The following is an 18,572-nucleotide window of genomic DNA, read 5'->3' as shown; positions in this document are numbered from 1 at the left end:
CTGCCCAGAAATCCCACTAAAGTAATCTTCCTGAGTAGGCAGATTCACGGAGAGGTCCTCCTACATAAGAGACAGATTCAAAGCACAGTAACACCCCCTGTAACTTTAGCAGCAATCAATTTTTGTGACAGCAAGAATAAGGCAAAAAAAAAAAAAAAGTGTCTCCATCACAGGATTTTCAACTTAAATCACTGCTTTTGGCACTTAAATTTTACCCCAGTTGTATTCGACAGTTCCAGAATCACTCAAAATATGTATTTTAATACCACTGTAGAACTCGGAATACCTCATTGCACTCTTCTATACTCTACAGATGTACTATCTACCTTAGACTCACCCTCCTCAAAGATGCAAACCATACAAAGGGCTTTGTTCAAGCTACCAAAAAGAGCCAAAACCTCTAGCAGAGAAGACATACTTTGCAGGATCCTCACATCTGTACCAGACAGTACTGCAGCTACTGGCATTGCAGGGGACATCAGTGGTGAAACCTGCCTACATTAGCTGTTTTGTCAGCTCAAGATCCAGAAAGCACATCACTACTACTCTTCTAGTCTCTTCAGGAGGATGGTAGAAAATTCAGCTTCACAACTATTTAGACTGAATTCCACAGTTCATCCTTATTTGTGCACTGCAGATGAATGCTTTAACTCTACGTTTATGTCCTTTGTTAACAACTTTAAGAGACTTATCTCAAAACCATATCCTTTACCTTGGATCACGCTATAGATTAAGCTACAGATGTCTCATGCAGAACTAATGCCTCTCTTAAGAAATGTCAGGAATTGCTGCTAAACAGGAAAAGCAATACTTTGCTACCCATTAAACCCAAGAACAGGAAAAATCCAAAAGTAGTTTTGAGCAAGGGTGCAGCACCCACTATACCCTGCCAGATAATAACAATCCACTCCCTTCTATCTCATGATTTCTGAAAAAAATAGCTGTCTGGGATCCCAGGAATCAGGCCAATGTTGATTTCCAAACCAAAAAAGTAGATCACAGAGTACTGTGTGTACTGTACTTAGTAAGCTTACATAGCTAGACTTCTCAAACTACTGGGTGCTCACCCAAATAACAGTATTAATCATCCAAAAACACTGATATACCCCTCACAGCCACATCACTCCACAGGTTTCTCATGGCTGTATCTCAAATAGTGTACCAAGAGGCAAGGAAACTCAACCAATGATGCCAAGATAACCAAACAATGCAAGGGACTTTCTCTAAGCATACATGAACCTGCCTCCTGTTCAGCATTCAAACTGGCCATCACATCTCACCTAGCCAGAAACTGGTATGATAACTTTGTGGTTACTTAAATTAAATTGTCTTACACCTCTCTCTACTGATGTTTATAGCTCTTGCCTTCAATTGAACTCCATCTTTACCACTTTTACCACTCATTTCTGTCCCTCAATCCATCTTGCACATTATCCTGGCCCACCACCTCCTGCACACCCTCATCTCATTCTGATCTCTTCTTTCTCTTATTACTAGAGTCCTTTATAATTCTCAAGTCCTGCTGTCACCATCTTCTTGTCCTTCTCCAATACTATGTACTTTCTCCCTAACTCCTGACAGTCTTTATTCAAACTCATTTCCTTCCTCTACCTGTTCTTTTCTTGACATCTAGTGAATATCATATTAGATCATGCAAGGTTCTTCTGGTTTGCTTTTCATAATTTATTCGGCATCAGATCTTTGCTGTCTATTGCATATACCATATTGATAACTAGTATCTGCACTCTAATATGCATTCTATACCATACTGCAGTATCACTAGTCAGGTTTTGCACATCTTCATTTGGCTGCATATACAAAGCTGTTTACTTTTACTACATTTGCTATTAATATTATACAGCCATTTGGTTAAATAAAGACAACAACATTACTACGCAGCATACACGAACCTTGAACAATAATAATAATAACATGAAGTGGCTGTTAAAGAAATATTTATTTAAAAAAACAATAACAGATTCAATTTACATAAATGACACATTAAAAATATTTACAAATGTTATATACAATACTCATTGATTAAAGCAAGGTGTTTTACATTACTCCCTATAGCATTAATACTAGAATGTACAGACTGCCTCAACTTTCAAACGTGCTAGGGTAAAAAAATAGGGATTTGATATATTTTTTTTTTTACTCAAATATTAAGAGAGACTGAAGTCCTTACAGTGACAATTTAACAGATAAATATGGTTTGGATATGGAAAATTGCCTTATAGTATAAATCACTACTCAGTTCTTAACTTCTAAACATGACTTAATGTCATATGTTTTTACCAAGTGTTAATTTTCTAAACCATCTCAAAACAAATGGTGAACTAGGGAGATCATGTTTATCCAAAATATATAACTTAAGAGCTATAAATTTTGTATCAAAATAATTTTTGGGATTATACTCTTCAAATGATTGCACACCTTTATAAGTTCATAGGTACTTATTAGGCTATTGATCTGTGAGGCTCCCAAGAAGCTTAGCGTTACATTCCCATGGTAGCCTTTAACCCTTATATTGTGTACGCAAATAACACAGAGATAGGCCGAACAAGATATGTTGTGACATGTACATGTTTTCCCTACCCATGAGGGACAAAGGTGCTGAATCGAGGGAGAATTCGTGGTTACCCATCAACTGGTCAAAATAACTTTTGACCAGAGTATGAGAGAGAATTGAGAATTTGTTCTTGAGAGATTTGAGGGGGCTGTAGGCGTAGCTCTCAACCAATCAGGGACAAATTTCAACAGAATCAGGGCCAAAATGCAGAAAAAATAAGGGACAATCAGGGACACTTGCAAAATATTAGTGCTATTAACTTGAGACATTGACAGAATCAGAGCATATGAATTGATATACGTTTTCTGAAGTAGTAAAAGAAGTCTATAACTATTTTAATTATTGTTATTATTCATTAAGTGTAACTCACCACCTTTTCTCCAAAAGTCATTAGTTTTAGGAGGGATCAAGAGGGACAGAGCTAAAATTTGAGTCAAAATCAGGGACAGCTGAGAAGTATGGCTGTAGGTGTGGGTATGTGAGCTAAGAACACTGGAGGGGAAGGGGGGTTGAGTTAAATTTGTCTGCTAGGAGACTGGCTATGTACTCTGGATCCAAGTATGTGATATCATTTACTACCAGCTCTGCACAGTGCTAAGCGTTGTTTCAGAGACTTTTAACATATGAAAAGGAAGCTATGTGGTTATCCTTCGCTTGGGTGGCTATTTTAACCTTGTATCTGGCTTTGGTTGATTTAATCAGGGTCCAGACTTAATTTTTTAGTTTAGCAAGAGCATTTATGGTAATTTGAAAGTTAGGTTTATTTCTCCATGCATTTTTTTCTCTTTTAAAGCTTATTTTTATTTGCTTTCCACTATATGGGTTTATTTTTTAATTTAGTGTTACATTTCTGAGGGGGACAGATGCAACTTTGCAGTTATTTACATCTGCATGGAATTTGGCAGACAAGGATTCAGCACAAGCAGTTTTGTCATCAACATGGAAAGGGGCTTTTGAGTTTAGCTAAGTCATCATTCAGTTTTAGTATATTAGCCTGCACATAATCTCTGAATACTGAGGTACTGGGAAATGCTTCAGGCTTTAGTTTTATAGTGAATGTAATTGACTTATGGTCTGATTTGACCAGATTATTTATTATTTTAATACCCTCAAAAATACATCATCACTATTCTGGATATTATTTTCTTGAATTTTTTTTATGCAGATCATTTATCATGCCACACATAACTGAATTATTATACAAAAAGAAAAGTTTTAGTTCTTGGAAATATAAATCCTTCATCAAAGCAGATTGGCAGCAAATGGTTTATGATTGTGAAGTTCTACTACCTTTCCGGGGGGGGGGGTAAATCAATGTTTTTGCAAACTCTGTAGTCTTATAGATTAATATTAATTAAACTTTTGGTGTTTTTAACTCTTCAGTTCCTGGATGTGTATCTACTTCTCTGAAGATAACTGACAATAGCTAGTAAAACAACTACAAAGAAATGGAAAACTGAGATTGCACCTTCAATGACACAATTTATAAAATACTGTCCCCATTGTGTGTCATACAGAAATGTCTACTATTAAAATAAAAAAAATAACCATATAATTTAATTACTGGATAAAACTGAACTCATAAATAGAATAACATTAATCTAAGTTCTATGATCAGTTCATGACTGTTTAATGAATTTCAGTAATCTATACAGCAAGAATTGATGTAGACACTTGAGACTTAGATTGTTTCTCTTTTTTTCTGTTTAAACAGTATATATCATAAATGAAAAGATGAAGATTCAAGTCCAGCTGATAATACATTCATACTGTATATGTATGAATGTCTAACTCTTTTAATGTCCAAGATTTTACTGCTGACCTGTATGCATCTTACTCACAAACAAAGCACTCCCTGTCTATTCACAAGCAAATACTGATTTCTGTGCTTGCATAAATTAAATTTACATGAACAAATTTTTGAAATTGGTTTTTATTACGTCTGCAGCTTTTCACACTGCTGCTCATTGTATATGGTCTTTATCCAGTTGGATCTCCCAGGTAACACAAACAAAGTCTGCACATAAATCTGAAAAGCTCAGACCACATATACCTAGGTACACTGTATGATTCTGGTTTAACAGAAACAAAAGGGGGACAATAGCCATTCAGAAAGTCAAATTTCACTGAAAGGCTGATTCTCTAAAAATGCAAAAATGCATACAATCTGAAGATATGGATGAATGGGGGGGGGGGGGGGTCATGTTCCTACAATCCCAAGCACCCTTTACTTAACACAACCTAGTCAGATTGCAAAACATTGGGACATTTAAAAACTTTTGTGGAAACATTTTTTTCCACTTATCTCCCAACTTACTAAACCAACAGATATATTAGAGTGCAAGTGATAAACCTGAACACACCGCCACTGTCAGCATATGAAGAAAAAGTGCACCTAGTGTAAAACTGATAAAAAATACAACATTTTCCAGACTGCATCTCAAATTTGATCAGTACTCTTTTACAATTCAAATTTACCAGTACACAATATGCATTTGCTAGGCATACTAGGAAATGTAATACTTAGGTTAAAAACAGAATGCATGTTGGCAAAGTCAGTATAAAATGTCTTCATGGAATTTCCTGACTTAAGAGAATAGTACCACATACACTGTGGTAACGCTGGTATTCACAACAGCAGTAATTTTACAGAAACCCTTATTTAAACTACAATGTTTTTTGGTAAGAAGCACTGAAAATACATACAGGCTTAGAGTTCATAAATAACCAATGTTAAGTGTAAAGGCCAAACCGGAAATAAGCAAATGTCTGAACATGAAACATGACAGGTCGTACATTTCTACATACAAACCATACAGACAAGAGTAGTGTTCTGCTGGATTACTCCTGGACTTACTAAACCGGACTGACAATTATTCAGCATTAGAATCACCACCCAAACATACATTCCTTCAAAGATTAAGTTTAGTTAAACGAAAGATCATTACAATACTGTAGGCAGCAAATTAAGAACAGTTTTGAGGGACATGGACCAACAGTTGTATACAAAGTATTTTAGCAGTTTAGTTCCCCACAGTATTCACAAGGTTATAGTCAGCCCAGGTGCTTCAGAGCTCTGCACTTTTCACAGCAGTCATAATCGCCTGAGTTTTCCTCTCAGGATCTTTTCTCTTATGGAAAGCGATCAATGTCAACATATGTACGCACACTTATACTCCTTTATTTCTTATTTTTCTCCCCAGTCTATCACTGGACCAATTAAGAGTTTCTGTCTTCAATTTTCAAAACACAAATGGTGATCATGCTTTTGAATTTCTGCGGGAACGCACTTTTTGACCTTCTCCCATAAGGTGTTCCTACAGTAGGACTTAAATAACACCCTCCCTGTACTCTCATCCCTCAGTGGGTAGCTCCACTAGTGTCCAAACTGTTAAACAAATTCATGTTTTTGGGACATAGTCAGCACTTTACCCCCCAATGTTGCATTGAAAGTATCCTGAACAGGAAAAGGAATATTTGACTTCTGATTCTGGTATCTCCTCTCTCCAAAGCCATGCCAGACCTGTGGGCAAGAGGGACCGAGGTCTGCAGGATGCTGCTGATGGCACGGGTGCCTAAGATTTTTTTTTTAAAGAAAAAGATACATGCAGTGATCACATAACATATCCAAAGGTTACTTGAAACCAACCTCTCGTGTTCTAGTGCAGAACGGCACTGCCATAGGAATGTGGCAGACTCCAGACAGGCAGGATGGGCTCCCATCATAAAAAGTTTGAGCACGTTTTGTTGTCCTGAAAGAAAGAGCAAACTGTTGTAGAAGGGGTTCTAAACACTACATAAAAGGCAGGTAACACTTACACAAGACACTACATTCAACAGCTCAGTTTATGCAATAAGTCAGGCTGAAGAATGAAACAAATGCTCATGATGCATAATGGAAAACTAACAAACTACATACTGATACACAAACACAGGCTTATGTTTCATGCTTTATGGAACTCAAAATGTTTTTATTTTGATGGGCATTTCACTAAAAATATCATATATACCTTTTCTTTCTAAATTATCTACACCTAACAGTAATTCTGGACTTACCTGTTTTATATATATACCTAATGGCACACAATACTTCAAGAAGCTGTGATACATGGATTATGGGTACACACACACATGATTATGGGAGGGGGACAGTTTAATGCGAGGTGTACGCTAACTTTTGTGAATTCAAGAATAGCCCCATCACAATGCTTTTGTTTATTCACTCAGAAAGGTTACATAAAGGGTACACACCATGTAATTTTTGTGGTAAGCTTCATCTCCCCCATGTTTACAATCAAACACTTCATTCAACTATCATAGTGATAAGGTAAAAGGGCCAGTAAGTCCTTGGTGTACGTGTAGTAATAAAAAAATAGGCTAGTGTCGAACACCTGGCAAGATCAGAATTCAGCTTTCTGATGGAGTCCACGAATCTTCAGGAAACAAATCTTCAGGAAAATGCCAATAGAGGCAATCATGGAAAAAGACATATGTAGCAAATTAATAAATGAAATGAATTAAACAAAAATGAATAAGTACAATAGGAAATCAACCCAGCACAATCTTTGACTTGCAACACCTTTTTTCAAACACGTAATGTAGGTATTTAAAAAAACTGCAAAAATCCACAAACTGCATTACCTGATGCTTGCAGGCAGAAATAAACCTAATGTTTAATTAGATCAGATTATTTCACCAGGGTTGACAAAGCCTTCAGGTAATATTCCAAAACAATGCACTGGCCTCACCTACAAATGACGTCATAGTTATGTACCTTTGCTTCCTATGTTAGGTTAACTGGGACTGTACTGTTGCAGATTTAAGTTTCTCGTATTGTCAAACTGTAAGTTTTGCACCTATGTGAACATCTGGTAGTTGCAGGACTTTTTTAACCAAGCTTAAAGTGAACTTCAAACATTTCTGTCAAGACAAGAAAAAACAGTAATTTCTATATTTGTCCAGTGCTGGTAACTTCCCTTAATGTAAACTTACAATATGACAGAATACCAATGGTCAAGTGAGATAACTCAAATGTTGCAGCCATCTTCATACTCCATTCATTTTCCACCTACCCTCCAGCTGTCCTGAAGTCCTATTTTTTAAGCCTTTTTTGCTCCCCTGCATCATCCTACAGCCTTCTACCCCTGTGGTCCAGTCATCGCTAGGTGTACCAGCTTCTCCTTTTCTTCCCCTGGCATACTCAATACAACTGGGGCTGGATGCAGAACCTAAGGGCATTGGGGGTGGGGGTGGTCTTACTATTACCTCCACCTTACCTACCTTTCCTCTAATGGATGTGTGGACTTGCCTCAGGGGTGGTTTTGCAATGGGGACATGCAGTGTTTTGCCCTACCTCCACAGCAGCAGCTAAGCCAAGTCCTCACCCTTTTCCCCTTTTGCACCATGCCCCTATACATCACAGTCTCAAGCCTCCACCAGAGATCACTAGTGGGAATGCACACACAACCATCCACCCACCACATGGGCACACCCATCCCTACCGGCCACTCTTTCAGTAGCCAGAACCGCTAATCGAATCCAGGTCAGCTGGGCTGCAGGGTTTTATCTTTCTATGCCACCTGCGTGGCTCCAGCAGTTCTAAGTTGACCTACATCTCAACTACTTCCTAAAAGCGGTACGTCTTTAAATGTGGAACTGGAAGAAGTCAAACTGGACTATATTTTACCAGGAAAATTATCTCAGCCCTTCTTAATGAATCAACTAATCACAATCTAGAACAAGTTCCCAATTACAGACAGAAGTATCAGAGGCAAAGCCTGCCCTTTGATAACATTAAATATTGAACTCTAACAATGGACACTGCTTAGAAAATCTGGGGGGAAAAACATTCTGCCTACAGGCATCAGACGCAGTTCTCATTTAAAACCCATCAGTAATGGATTATAGCTCCTTATTTAATATCTGCATATTGTTACAAGGATTTCTTAGATCTACATAAACAATGCATAATACTTAGTTAAGGAACAAGCAAACAGTTGCAGTATGCAACACAAAACATTTCTTGAAAGCAGTTCAAATCATACAAAAAAATCTCTCTCACCTAGCCATTTCCTCTGCCTGAGGATACAAATGTTTCTTACAGTGAATGGAAATGGCAGATGGCAAACATTACATACCCCTAAACCTCTGCACAATCCACATTCTTGAAGGAGCCTACACCAATCAAAATATTACCTTCAATGACATTTTCCTACATCCTATTTTAAAGAAATCCAACTAAGACATCAGAAAATTGCTACAAAATCTAGACTAAGATCAGTTCCTAATTTAGTCAACTGCAACAACCTTCCTAAAAAAAAACTGTGTTGCACATATCAAAACCAAAAACATACATATTCAATTTGTCCCTAACCAAATTGTAGTACCCTCACAATTTAAATTCATACATATCTTAACATTCTCCATTGTGTTCTCCCCTTCATCACCAGCTGACTACAGACTAACAGCTAACCTATGTCCCTTAAAAAGCTTATCTTTTTCAAATAGTTGAGCATATAAACAGATACATAATCCTTAAAGATGCTTAACACTGTTTTCAACCTGGGGTCAGTATCTGTATGGTTACTGACCAAATCTATAACAGCATGAACAATAGTTTGCTAACAGGTGGTTATTTTTACGTACACACCCCAAGCTTCTGAAACATGATAACTTGCTATTCCTTTAAAAACTACACAAACTCAGCCTTCAGGATGTTGTCATTATTTTGCGCAATTATCATCTCTTTAGCAGAAGGAAATTTACACTGACAACACTATTTCAAATCAGGGACATCTTACAAGTGAAACTTCCCAAGGCTCAGTACTGGGTCCCACAATGTTTTTTTGTTCAGTTCTTAAAAGACTTTAAACAGGGAAAAGGCCTCACTTACTGTATCTACATATATAAATGAACTTCACTTCAAATCAGACTCAACTGCCAACCAACTACAACTAAAACCCAAATTATTTCACTTCTACCTGGCACTCGATCACCAATTACAAGTGCAGAAAGTATGAAATCATACTCTTTGGTACAGTACAAACACTGTCTAATTCTGGTATAATAAATTTAAAGGTATCCTGAAAATCAGTCCAAGATGTTCTAGTCTCATTCTCAATCCTGCACCTACTTCCAAAACTTGAATAGTCACTTTCTCTAATTGCATTTCACTCCTCCTAAAATACACCCCTACTGCAAAAAGTACAATAAAATTTGTAGATTTATAACCCTAATAGGTTTCAAAACACATCACTTACACACACACACACACACACACACACACACACACACACACACACACACACACACACACACACACACACACACACACACACACACACAGACACACACACAGAGAAAACCCTCTGCTTATTCACTGCCTGAATCACAGAAATGAAAGAATAATATTAGTACTCATTTAGAACTCAAACCCAAGACCTCCATCTTACAATTATAAAAACTACAGAAACTCTTGCTGGTCTAGCAGCAATGACATTGCACAGTATGTTGGAGGTCATGGGTTCAAGTCACAAATGAGGACTAACATTATCCTGCAAGAGCACTGTCCATGTCATCCTGCATAGGTATGCATGTGAGCTAATGGCCCTGGTCAAATTATCAGTGTAAGAAAAAATTACAATGAGCCAAATGGAAGTCCACCTTGGAAGATGTAGGCACAGTCTGAATTAGATACTCTTCAAGCTCAGATTCCAAGGCATACAAACGTTTCCAAAACCTGGTTCATTAGGGTGGACTGGAACCCAGACAGGTTAGCTGGACAACTGAGGACACTCAATTCCGGGGTGGCACAGAAGTATGTTCTCTTAGCACATCGAGAACATCAGTTGACAGCTATGACCTCAGTCTTATGGAAATGTAGTAAACACTGCAGTCTCATGCCTGTGCAAGTGGCATAGAGGGATAATGCTCTGACTAATGCCCAGGTGATTAGCAACTTGGGAATTTAGTGCAGATTAGGAGGCAGGACTAAGGCTGAGCCATGGATGATATCCCATTACTTCTACTGCACTATGTCGTCTTGCTCTCCTTCCCAACCCTAAGCATGGGATGGAGCTAGTTAGTGACTATTTCAGCTGATGGTCAGCTGTGTGGAACCAAAAATATGGCAAAAAAACAAAAACGTGGTCTCATGGACCTGTGCCATACCATCAAGTCCATAAAGACATTATTTACTGGATGCCTGTTACGGGAATTACCCAACCAATGGTTTGCAAAGGGTGGTCACCTTCTTTGGGGCCATAGCGATAGGATAAGGGTGCTTCCAGTCTACCAAAGTAGCATCCTTGATAATTGACTTTGTGAGCTGGATGAATCGGTACTCACCTGTCTTCTTTTTCAGACAGAAATTTGGAAGAGAGAGCAGATGCGGTTTGCGGACAGTCAATACTGGATCTCATGAAGTCTCTAGGTTTAAGTAAGGAAGGGGTTATCTAGGAAGGAGCTAGAGAGAGGGTAAGGCTCAATGTTGTTGTCCATCTCAGAGACAGTGACCTTTAAATGTTCAAACTCCTGATAACAGTAAGACAGGAAGGCTGTCCAAAATCAACCCCCTCCCTCAGCTTCATATGCAAGTTGATACACTGGTCAGGCACAATATGCCAGGTAAGACAGAACCAGCAAACTAGGCAGGGCCCTGCTCTGACATCAGACCACATTCAATAAAGGTCCTGTCCTGCACTGACAACTCAAGTGTCCACAAACATTTGCATGATGTCTAGGCCTTCACCCTTAAGCCCTGCTATACGATAATGAGGTAACCTTCCCTCGACATGGGTCAAAAGACAATGCTGGGGCAGATGAGAGACCCAAGGAGGGGGAACTTGGTCCTAAGTAAACAAACCCACAACTGGAAACTCTAGGAACGGCTTACCAGGACCAGGACAGTTGACTTTAAGCTGAATTAATCAACTGGAAGCTTAGCAGTATATACACCCCCAGAACACGACATATGACAGAAGCTGGGGGGCACCTTCTGTGATGCCCTCACTATCCACTGTAGGGGAGACTGGCATGGGCTCAAACCCTCACTCTTTTCAAGGATGTGCTCAGTACATGCTGGACCTGGAAAGCTATACAATGGACTAACTTTCAGGAAGGCCGGCTGGCCTCTGGCCTACTCTTTGAACTGTAGTTCCTGTGACAGTTCTCAGGTTGAGGCCTGTGGCTGTGTACAGGACCATCCTGCTGAGTTCCACACAAGGAACTCTAAATGGTTTCTATCTTTCTGATTATAAGATAGGCTATAAACTTCCGTCTATGATGACTAAAAGTGGCAGGGCAGAACTGATGGCATTCCTTCATGTTGTGTCCACAATAAGAAGTGAAAAATCTAAGGACCACTTGGCAGACACTCAAATGCAAATGTATGCTGGACAATAACTAATAACTTTGTACTGCAGTTCAAGCATATCCTGTCAACAAATGTTAAGTCTCTCATAATCATTACAGTAAACACAAAGTCAAAGTAAACTTTATTGTCACTTCGATTCACACAAGTGTGAACTAAGGGAAATTACGTTTCTTCGGACTCAATGTGCATACAATACATAGACTACATTTAGCATGACAATAATACACAAAATTCTATAGACAAAGATGACAAACACAATAATAACAATAACGGATACTTGCATTATTGCACTGATTGAACAGATTGTCACTCATGACTAGGCTATTAGCTTATTTTCACTGGAAAAATTGCACTTAAGCGATTCATTTAAAGCCTACATTTATATTGCAGTTCAGTTTAATTACTGCTGAATTTGCTGTCTGGGTGCGGGTAAGATCTTGCTACATACTGCACTGCAGAGACTTTTCAGTATTGATGGATTACTGCTTTAATGTCCAGTGTGAAGGGTACTGTTCCTACAGTTATGTAATCTGATGGCTAGTGGAAAAAAGCTGTTTCTGAATCTCATGGTTTTGTCGCCGATATATCGAAAGAGCCTTCCTGAAGTTAAATGTGAGAACAGCTTGTAAGCAGGATGAGTGTTATCCCTGGTTATTTTCCTTGCCCTGATGAGACATCTGCACATGTGCAGGTCTTGTATGAACAGGAGGGAGTTCCTGATAATCCTTTCAGCTGCTTTCACTACCCTCTGGAGGGACTAGTGCTTGGAAGCAGAGTAGCTTCCATACCATACTGTAAAGCTGTTTGTCAGTATACAAAATACATATAAAATATATATATAAGGCAGTTGTCAGTATACAAAGGATTAAGGCTCTGCATTAACAAGCTGCTTCCTCTGTAGCTTAAGCACATGATTTGATTTCTTCCATCTCAAGTTGCCAACAATTTGACTCTGAACCTGCTTTGACCTCGATGCTTAATTTCTTCTATCTCAATTTGCCAACAATTTGACTCTGAACCTGCTTTGACCTTGATGCTTTGCCAGAGATGGCCTGCATCTGTCACCCCTGGGCTTCTGAGTACTGGCCAATGCTCTTGCCACCCCTATAGTGCCTTTTTTAGGCGGTGTTCCAAAGACCAAATTACCACAGTAACAGCTACAAACAAATGCAATCTGAGGGTCATGCTGCTCAACACTAGAAGTCTAAATTTGAAAATGCACTTGCTCAAAGCACTCCTTAAAATGGAGAACATCAACATTTGTGCTGTAACAGAGACCTGGTTCAAGGCAGCAGAAAGCCCCCCTGCCCTACCAGGCTATAACTCATTTCACACCTTTCGGCCCAGAACTTGGCCCGAAGCTCCAAAGGCGGTGGTGTTTCCATATTTATAAAGGATGTGCACACCTCCAGACTGGTAGCCCAACATAACACATCAGAGATATTTCAGGTGCAGCTAACATTGGGTAAGAGAGCGATTCTGGTCGTAGACTGCTATAGGTCCCCAACAATGTCCCGAGACTATCACTCCATGTTCCTAAGCACATTGGAGAATATTAGGGTCCAACTTAACACTCTCATACTGGGCATCTTCAACTACCCCTCCATTAACTGGGAAAACTACTCATGTACCAATACACTTGCCCAACGTTTCCTGGAATTCATTAATTCAAATGCCCTGAACCAGCTCGTTCTTACCCACACTAGACGTAGCAACATCCTTGACCTGGTCATTACTAACATGGGGGAGCGTTAATCTACACCAGTAGTTAACTCCTCCCCGATTAGATCCGACCACAAACTAATCACCCTGTAAATCTGCACCTCCCCCCGCAAAGGTGACCACCAAGAAAAACTTCTCCAAAGCTAACTTTGGGCTCCTAAAAACAGAGGTCGCTAACTTCATGGCACCCATGTAAATGGAGAATAGTTGCATGACCGACCAATCATATACCAATGCACTGTACAAACACGTACACAAATGCATGGATCTCGCCATACCGAACAGAACCAAGACACTCTCCTCCAAAAAATGAAGCCAATCTGGTGGTCCCCTGCCATAAACAAACTCTACAACAGAAGGAGGAAACTGATGCGGAATAAGGTGAAGTCCTAAGACTGGAAAAACTCCCTTATCAGCCTTAACAAAAAGTTGAGATCCCTCATCAAATCCTCTAAAGCTAGCTATGAAAACAGAAAACAGAATTGCAGCAGATAGTAAAGACAACCACAAGGCCTTCTATAGTTATGCAAAGAATCTCCATGGCAATACCCAGATTTGCTCTGAGCTACTGCACAATGGTACCTCCTATAGCGAGCCAACAGATATTGCCAATATACTGGCCAACAGATTCAGTGCCAACGTTACCCCCCCCCCCCAGGACCAATCACAATACCAGTAGATTGCCAGACACCCATTATTAATGCTGCACAGGTTAAAACAGCACTGTCCAAAGCCAAGAATTCAGCTTCCATGGTTCATAGGTAGGTACTAGGCTATAGGCCCAAGGGCCTAAGTAAGCCTAGCCAACAAAGATTTTTCTTGAAGAGTGTTAATGAGGAACTTTGCTTGATATATATGGGTAGACTGTTCCAGAGTATGGGAGGTCTCTGGGACAGGAATCTATCCATCCAGCAAGTCCTGATTATTGTGGTGACAAGGTTTAGGTCCCTAGACCGTGTAGCTCAGAGGGATTGGGATTTCTTTAGGTGTAGCATGTCCAACAGCTCTGAGTTTGACATAGCTTTATATGTTAGGCAGAGATCACCTCAGAGTAGGTGATATGCTACAGAGTAAAGCTGGAGTTTTTTCAGATGATCAGTGTAGGGCATCTGTTTGAGGCCAGTAATTCTCTTTGTGAGGTAGTTCTATGGCCTTTCTAGCTGCTGCAGATGTCGTGTGAGGTACATTCCAAAAGGGGCATTGTACTCTATAATGGGTCTAATGAGTGTAGGGAACAATGACCTAATTTTTCCTGGATGAGAACCCTTTTGTGATGAGGTGTGCCATGTAGAAGGATTTCTTGACTACTGTGGCAATGTGATTATCAAAGGAGAGACTACTGTCCACCTGGGTCTCAAGGTCTCTTATCACACATTCAGTGATAAGAAGACTGCTGCCTATGTGGTAGTTCATGGGTACAGAGTTTTTACCAAATGGGATAACAATGCACTTTTTGGCATTGAGCTTGAGGCCATGGCTCTGACACCAGGCATCTGTCTCAGTGAGGTCCCTCTGCAGGATGTCCACATCATTTGGGGACTCGACTATAGCTCCTAGTTTGCAGTCATCAGAGGCCTTCTGTGTTTGGTATCTACTTCTCTGAAGTACAGGCTAACAGGAGAGGTCCCAGGACTGAACCCTGTGGTACTCCACTTGTCACTGGTTTGAAGTCAGATTTGGAGTCAGCAACTTTTACAGTGTGGGTTCTGTCAGTGAGCCAGTTGGCAACCCATCTTGTGACATAGGGATTTATACCTAATTTAATGAGTTTAACTATAATTCCAGAATGGGGGATGGTGTCGAAAGCCTTGGCAAGGTCAAGATAGGTTGTGTGAACCACGTTACCCTTGTTTATGGCTTTGGTAAGTGCCTCAAAGAAGTCGACCAGGTTCAGGAGGCAAGATCTGCCTTTCACAAACCCCAAATGGGTGGGGTCCAGAGTTTGGAGGTTACCAATGTCTTTGTTTATGAATTCCATGATGATACATTCCATGGCCTTGCAGACCAGGCTCATCAGGCTAATAGGGCGATAGTTCCCAGGATCAGTGGTGGCTCCGCAGGAGTGGGATAACTGTTGCTGTGCGCCACTCAGTGGGCACAAAGCCTGACATGAGGCTATGACTGAACATGGTGCTTAGGTGGGGAACCAGTTCGTTCTGAAGTTTGTGTAAAACGCAGCCTGGGATGTTGTCTGGTCCCATGGATGCTGTGTTTTTGGCTTTAAAGAGTGCTGCAAGGGACCTGACAATATCCCTGGCTGTGTTCTACATGAACTACAGAGAGAACTAGCACCTCACCTGTCTGCCCTGTTCAATCACAGCCTCACCTCAGGCTTTGTCCCTACTGAATGGGGCACTGCTACAGTCATCCCACTCCACAAAGGAGGAGCGACTATAGACCCTAGGAACTATCTCCCCATTAGCCTGACGAGTCTGATATGCAAAGCTATGGAACACAACATCATGGAACTAATAAACAAGGATATAGGGAATCTCCAAACTCTGGATCCCACACAGTTTGGTTTTGAGAAGGGTAGATCATGCCTGCTCAACCTGGTGGACTTCTTTGAGTCAGTCACCAGAGCTGTGGATGAAGGCAAGGTGGTTCATACAACCGACCTTGATCTGGCCAAGGTGTTTGATACCATTCCCCATTCAGGAATAATAGAAAAACTCACTAAGCTCACTAGGTGGGTTGCAAACTGGCTCACAGATAGAACCCACAGTATGAAAGTAATGGACTCCAAGTCAGACTGTCGACCAGTCACGAGTGGAGTCCCACAGGGTTTGGTCCTGGGTCCCCTCCTGTTTGGTATCTACTTCTCTGAAGTCCAGGCCAACACAAAGGGTCTCTGGCTGACAAAGTTCGCAGATGATTGCAAGTTGGGAGCTATTATTAACTCCCCAAGTGATGTTGACATCCTACAGAAAGTCCTCACTGTGACCAACGACTGTTGTCAGAACCATGGCCTTAAGCGTAATGCCAAAAAATATGTTGTCATATGCTTTGGGAAAAACCCAGTTCCCATGAATTACCACATCTCTGGTAGTCCACTGAACACAGAAGGTGTTATAAGAGATCTGGGAACACAGGTTGACAGCAGCCTCTCTTTGACCACCACACTGCCACTGTGGTCAGAAAGTCCTTCTATGTGGCACATCTCATTACTAAGGGTTTTGCATCCAGGAAGAAAGAGGTCATTGTCTCCCTCTACTCTTCCCTCATTAAGCCAATCATTAAGTACAATGCCCCATTTGGCATGTACCTCACTAGACAACTGCAACAACTGGAGAGGCCGCAAAAGTACCTCACAAAGAGGATTCTAGGCCTTAAACCCTTGTCCTATATGGACAGACTCAAAAAACTCCATCTATTCTCTGTCTCATATCGCCTACTTAGGGGCAATCTCTGCTTGACATACAAAGCCATGTCTGATCCAGCTCTGTTAGAAATGGTACATCTAAAGAAATCATAATCCTTCAACACCACACGCTCCAGTGACCTCAACCTCATTACCACAATCAACAGAACATGCTGGAGGGACAGGTTCATAACCCAGAGACTGCCCTTGCTATGGAATAGACTTCCCATACATGTCAAACAGAGCACCTCAATGGCCCTCTTCAAGAGAAACCTTGATGAGTGGATGGGAAATAGAAAATTCACCCCGAGGATCACTCAAGTGGCTATACTCGACAGAGGCACTGGGAACTAAGATTGGAGGCACGATGTCAGGGTAATCCTATGGGCTAGGTTTGTAAAAGCTCCAGGGCCATGAACAAGTCATTTAACTAGGGCCATGTCTGAAAAGGGATACTTCAGTCCAGTGGGCTTACCCAGTTAACAAATGTATACATACATATACACAAACAAATCACGTGTAAATGCAAAAATAAACAGCATGAAAACACATTATCTGATGTTGTCTTTTGTCTGATTCAAAGCGTGGGTTTGTTGAATATGGCTGGATCCAACCTTGGCACCTTATACCAAAGCTTTGGATCTGAGAGGTCTGACTCGTCTCCTACTCAATTCCCCTTTCCTGTCTGAACTACCTCAGAGCTTGTTAGCCTCCTGTGTAAACCAGACAAATAGACACAGCTCCATCATTATTCACGATAAGTGAAAGTTTTTCTTCCTACTCCTCTAAAACATTTTTGATAGTTCAGTATTAGATAGGGTTAGGATTTAATATACATAAATTACTGTGTTTCTTATAGCCTTTAATAATAGTTTTTATTGTGTGTGTGTGTGTGTGTGTGTGTGTGTGTGTGTGTGTGTGTGTGCATGCACACTCACTTTTATATAGATAAGCTAATAACCTTTTTTTCTTAGATAAATAAAGTTATATATAGTCTAAGTATAAATGTTTAATGTCAACAAGTTTTAAAATGTGCTCTTCCTGTTGCAAACTGGCTCACAGATAGAACCCACAGTGCGTGTACTGCTTGGGGCCTATTCATTTACAAGTTTTGTTATCTATCTGTGCTACTTTCCGACACCAGAGCCTTTCAAGGACTTCAAGAGATGTTGATTTTGAAAGGTCTCTCTCAGCAGAAAGGGTCCACCTCTTCCCCCTCATCTGAACAGTAGGATAAAGAAAGGTAGAGATCCAAAAAGAAAGAGAGAAAGAAATGGAAAAAGTCAAAGAAAAATCAAAAGACAAGAGACCAGACGATCACCTGGAGGAAACTAAGAAAAGGTCTCCTGACCTCACACCTATTGTGGGTCTGTCACCAAAAGTATTGACAGTTGGATCTAAATGTTGCTGGGATACAGAAGCCATCTCCAAAGTCATTTTTTTCTCCAGCACTGATATGTCTCAGGCTTTATTCTCCCATATTATAAAAGGTGCCCACAATGCATGAACTGATAGCCTCATCCTGTAGATTTGGCCGATCTACT

The 18,572-nt window shown here is 40.3% G+C and overlaps 1 protein-coding gene across 2 annotated transcripts in view; it reads right to left on the bottom strand.

Moving 5' to 3' along the window:
• Positions 1-18,572, bottom strand: part of LOC122793375 (methylthioadenosine phosphorylase) — a 1,037,156-nt gene that overhangs the window by 243,921 nt on the left and 774,663 nt on the right. For both annotated transcript variants that reach the window (XM_044061328.1, XM_044061329.1), the window contains exon 5: positions 6,222-6,324. In XM_044061328.1, coding sequence (XP_043917263.1) covers positions 6,222-6,324 — 103 coding nt within the window. The remainder of the gene's footprint in view (positions 1-6,221; positions 6,325-18,572) is intronic.

This window comes from Protopterus annectens, chromosome 2.part0, assembly GCF_019279795.1.
Source record: "Protopterus annectens isolate FY-2018-M chromosome 2.part0, PAN1.0, whole genome shotgun sequence".
Classification (NCBI taxonomy): Eukaryota; Metazoa; Chordata; order Ceratodontiformes; family Protopteridae; genus Protopterus; species Protopterus annectens.
Note: the sequence above shows the minus strand (reverse complement) of the source record. Positions and strands in the feature narration are given on the sequence as shown.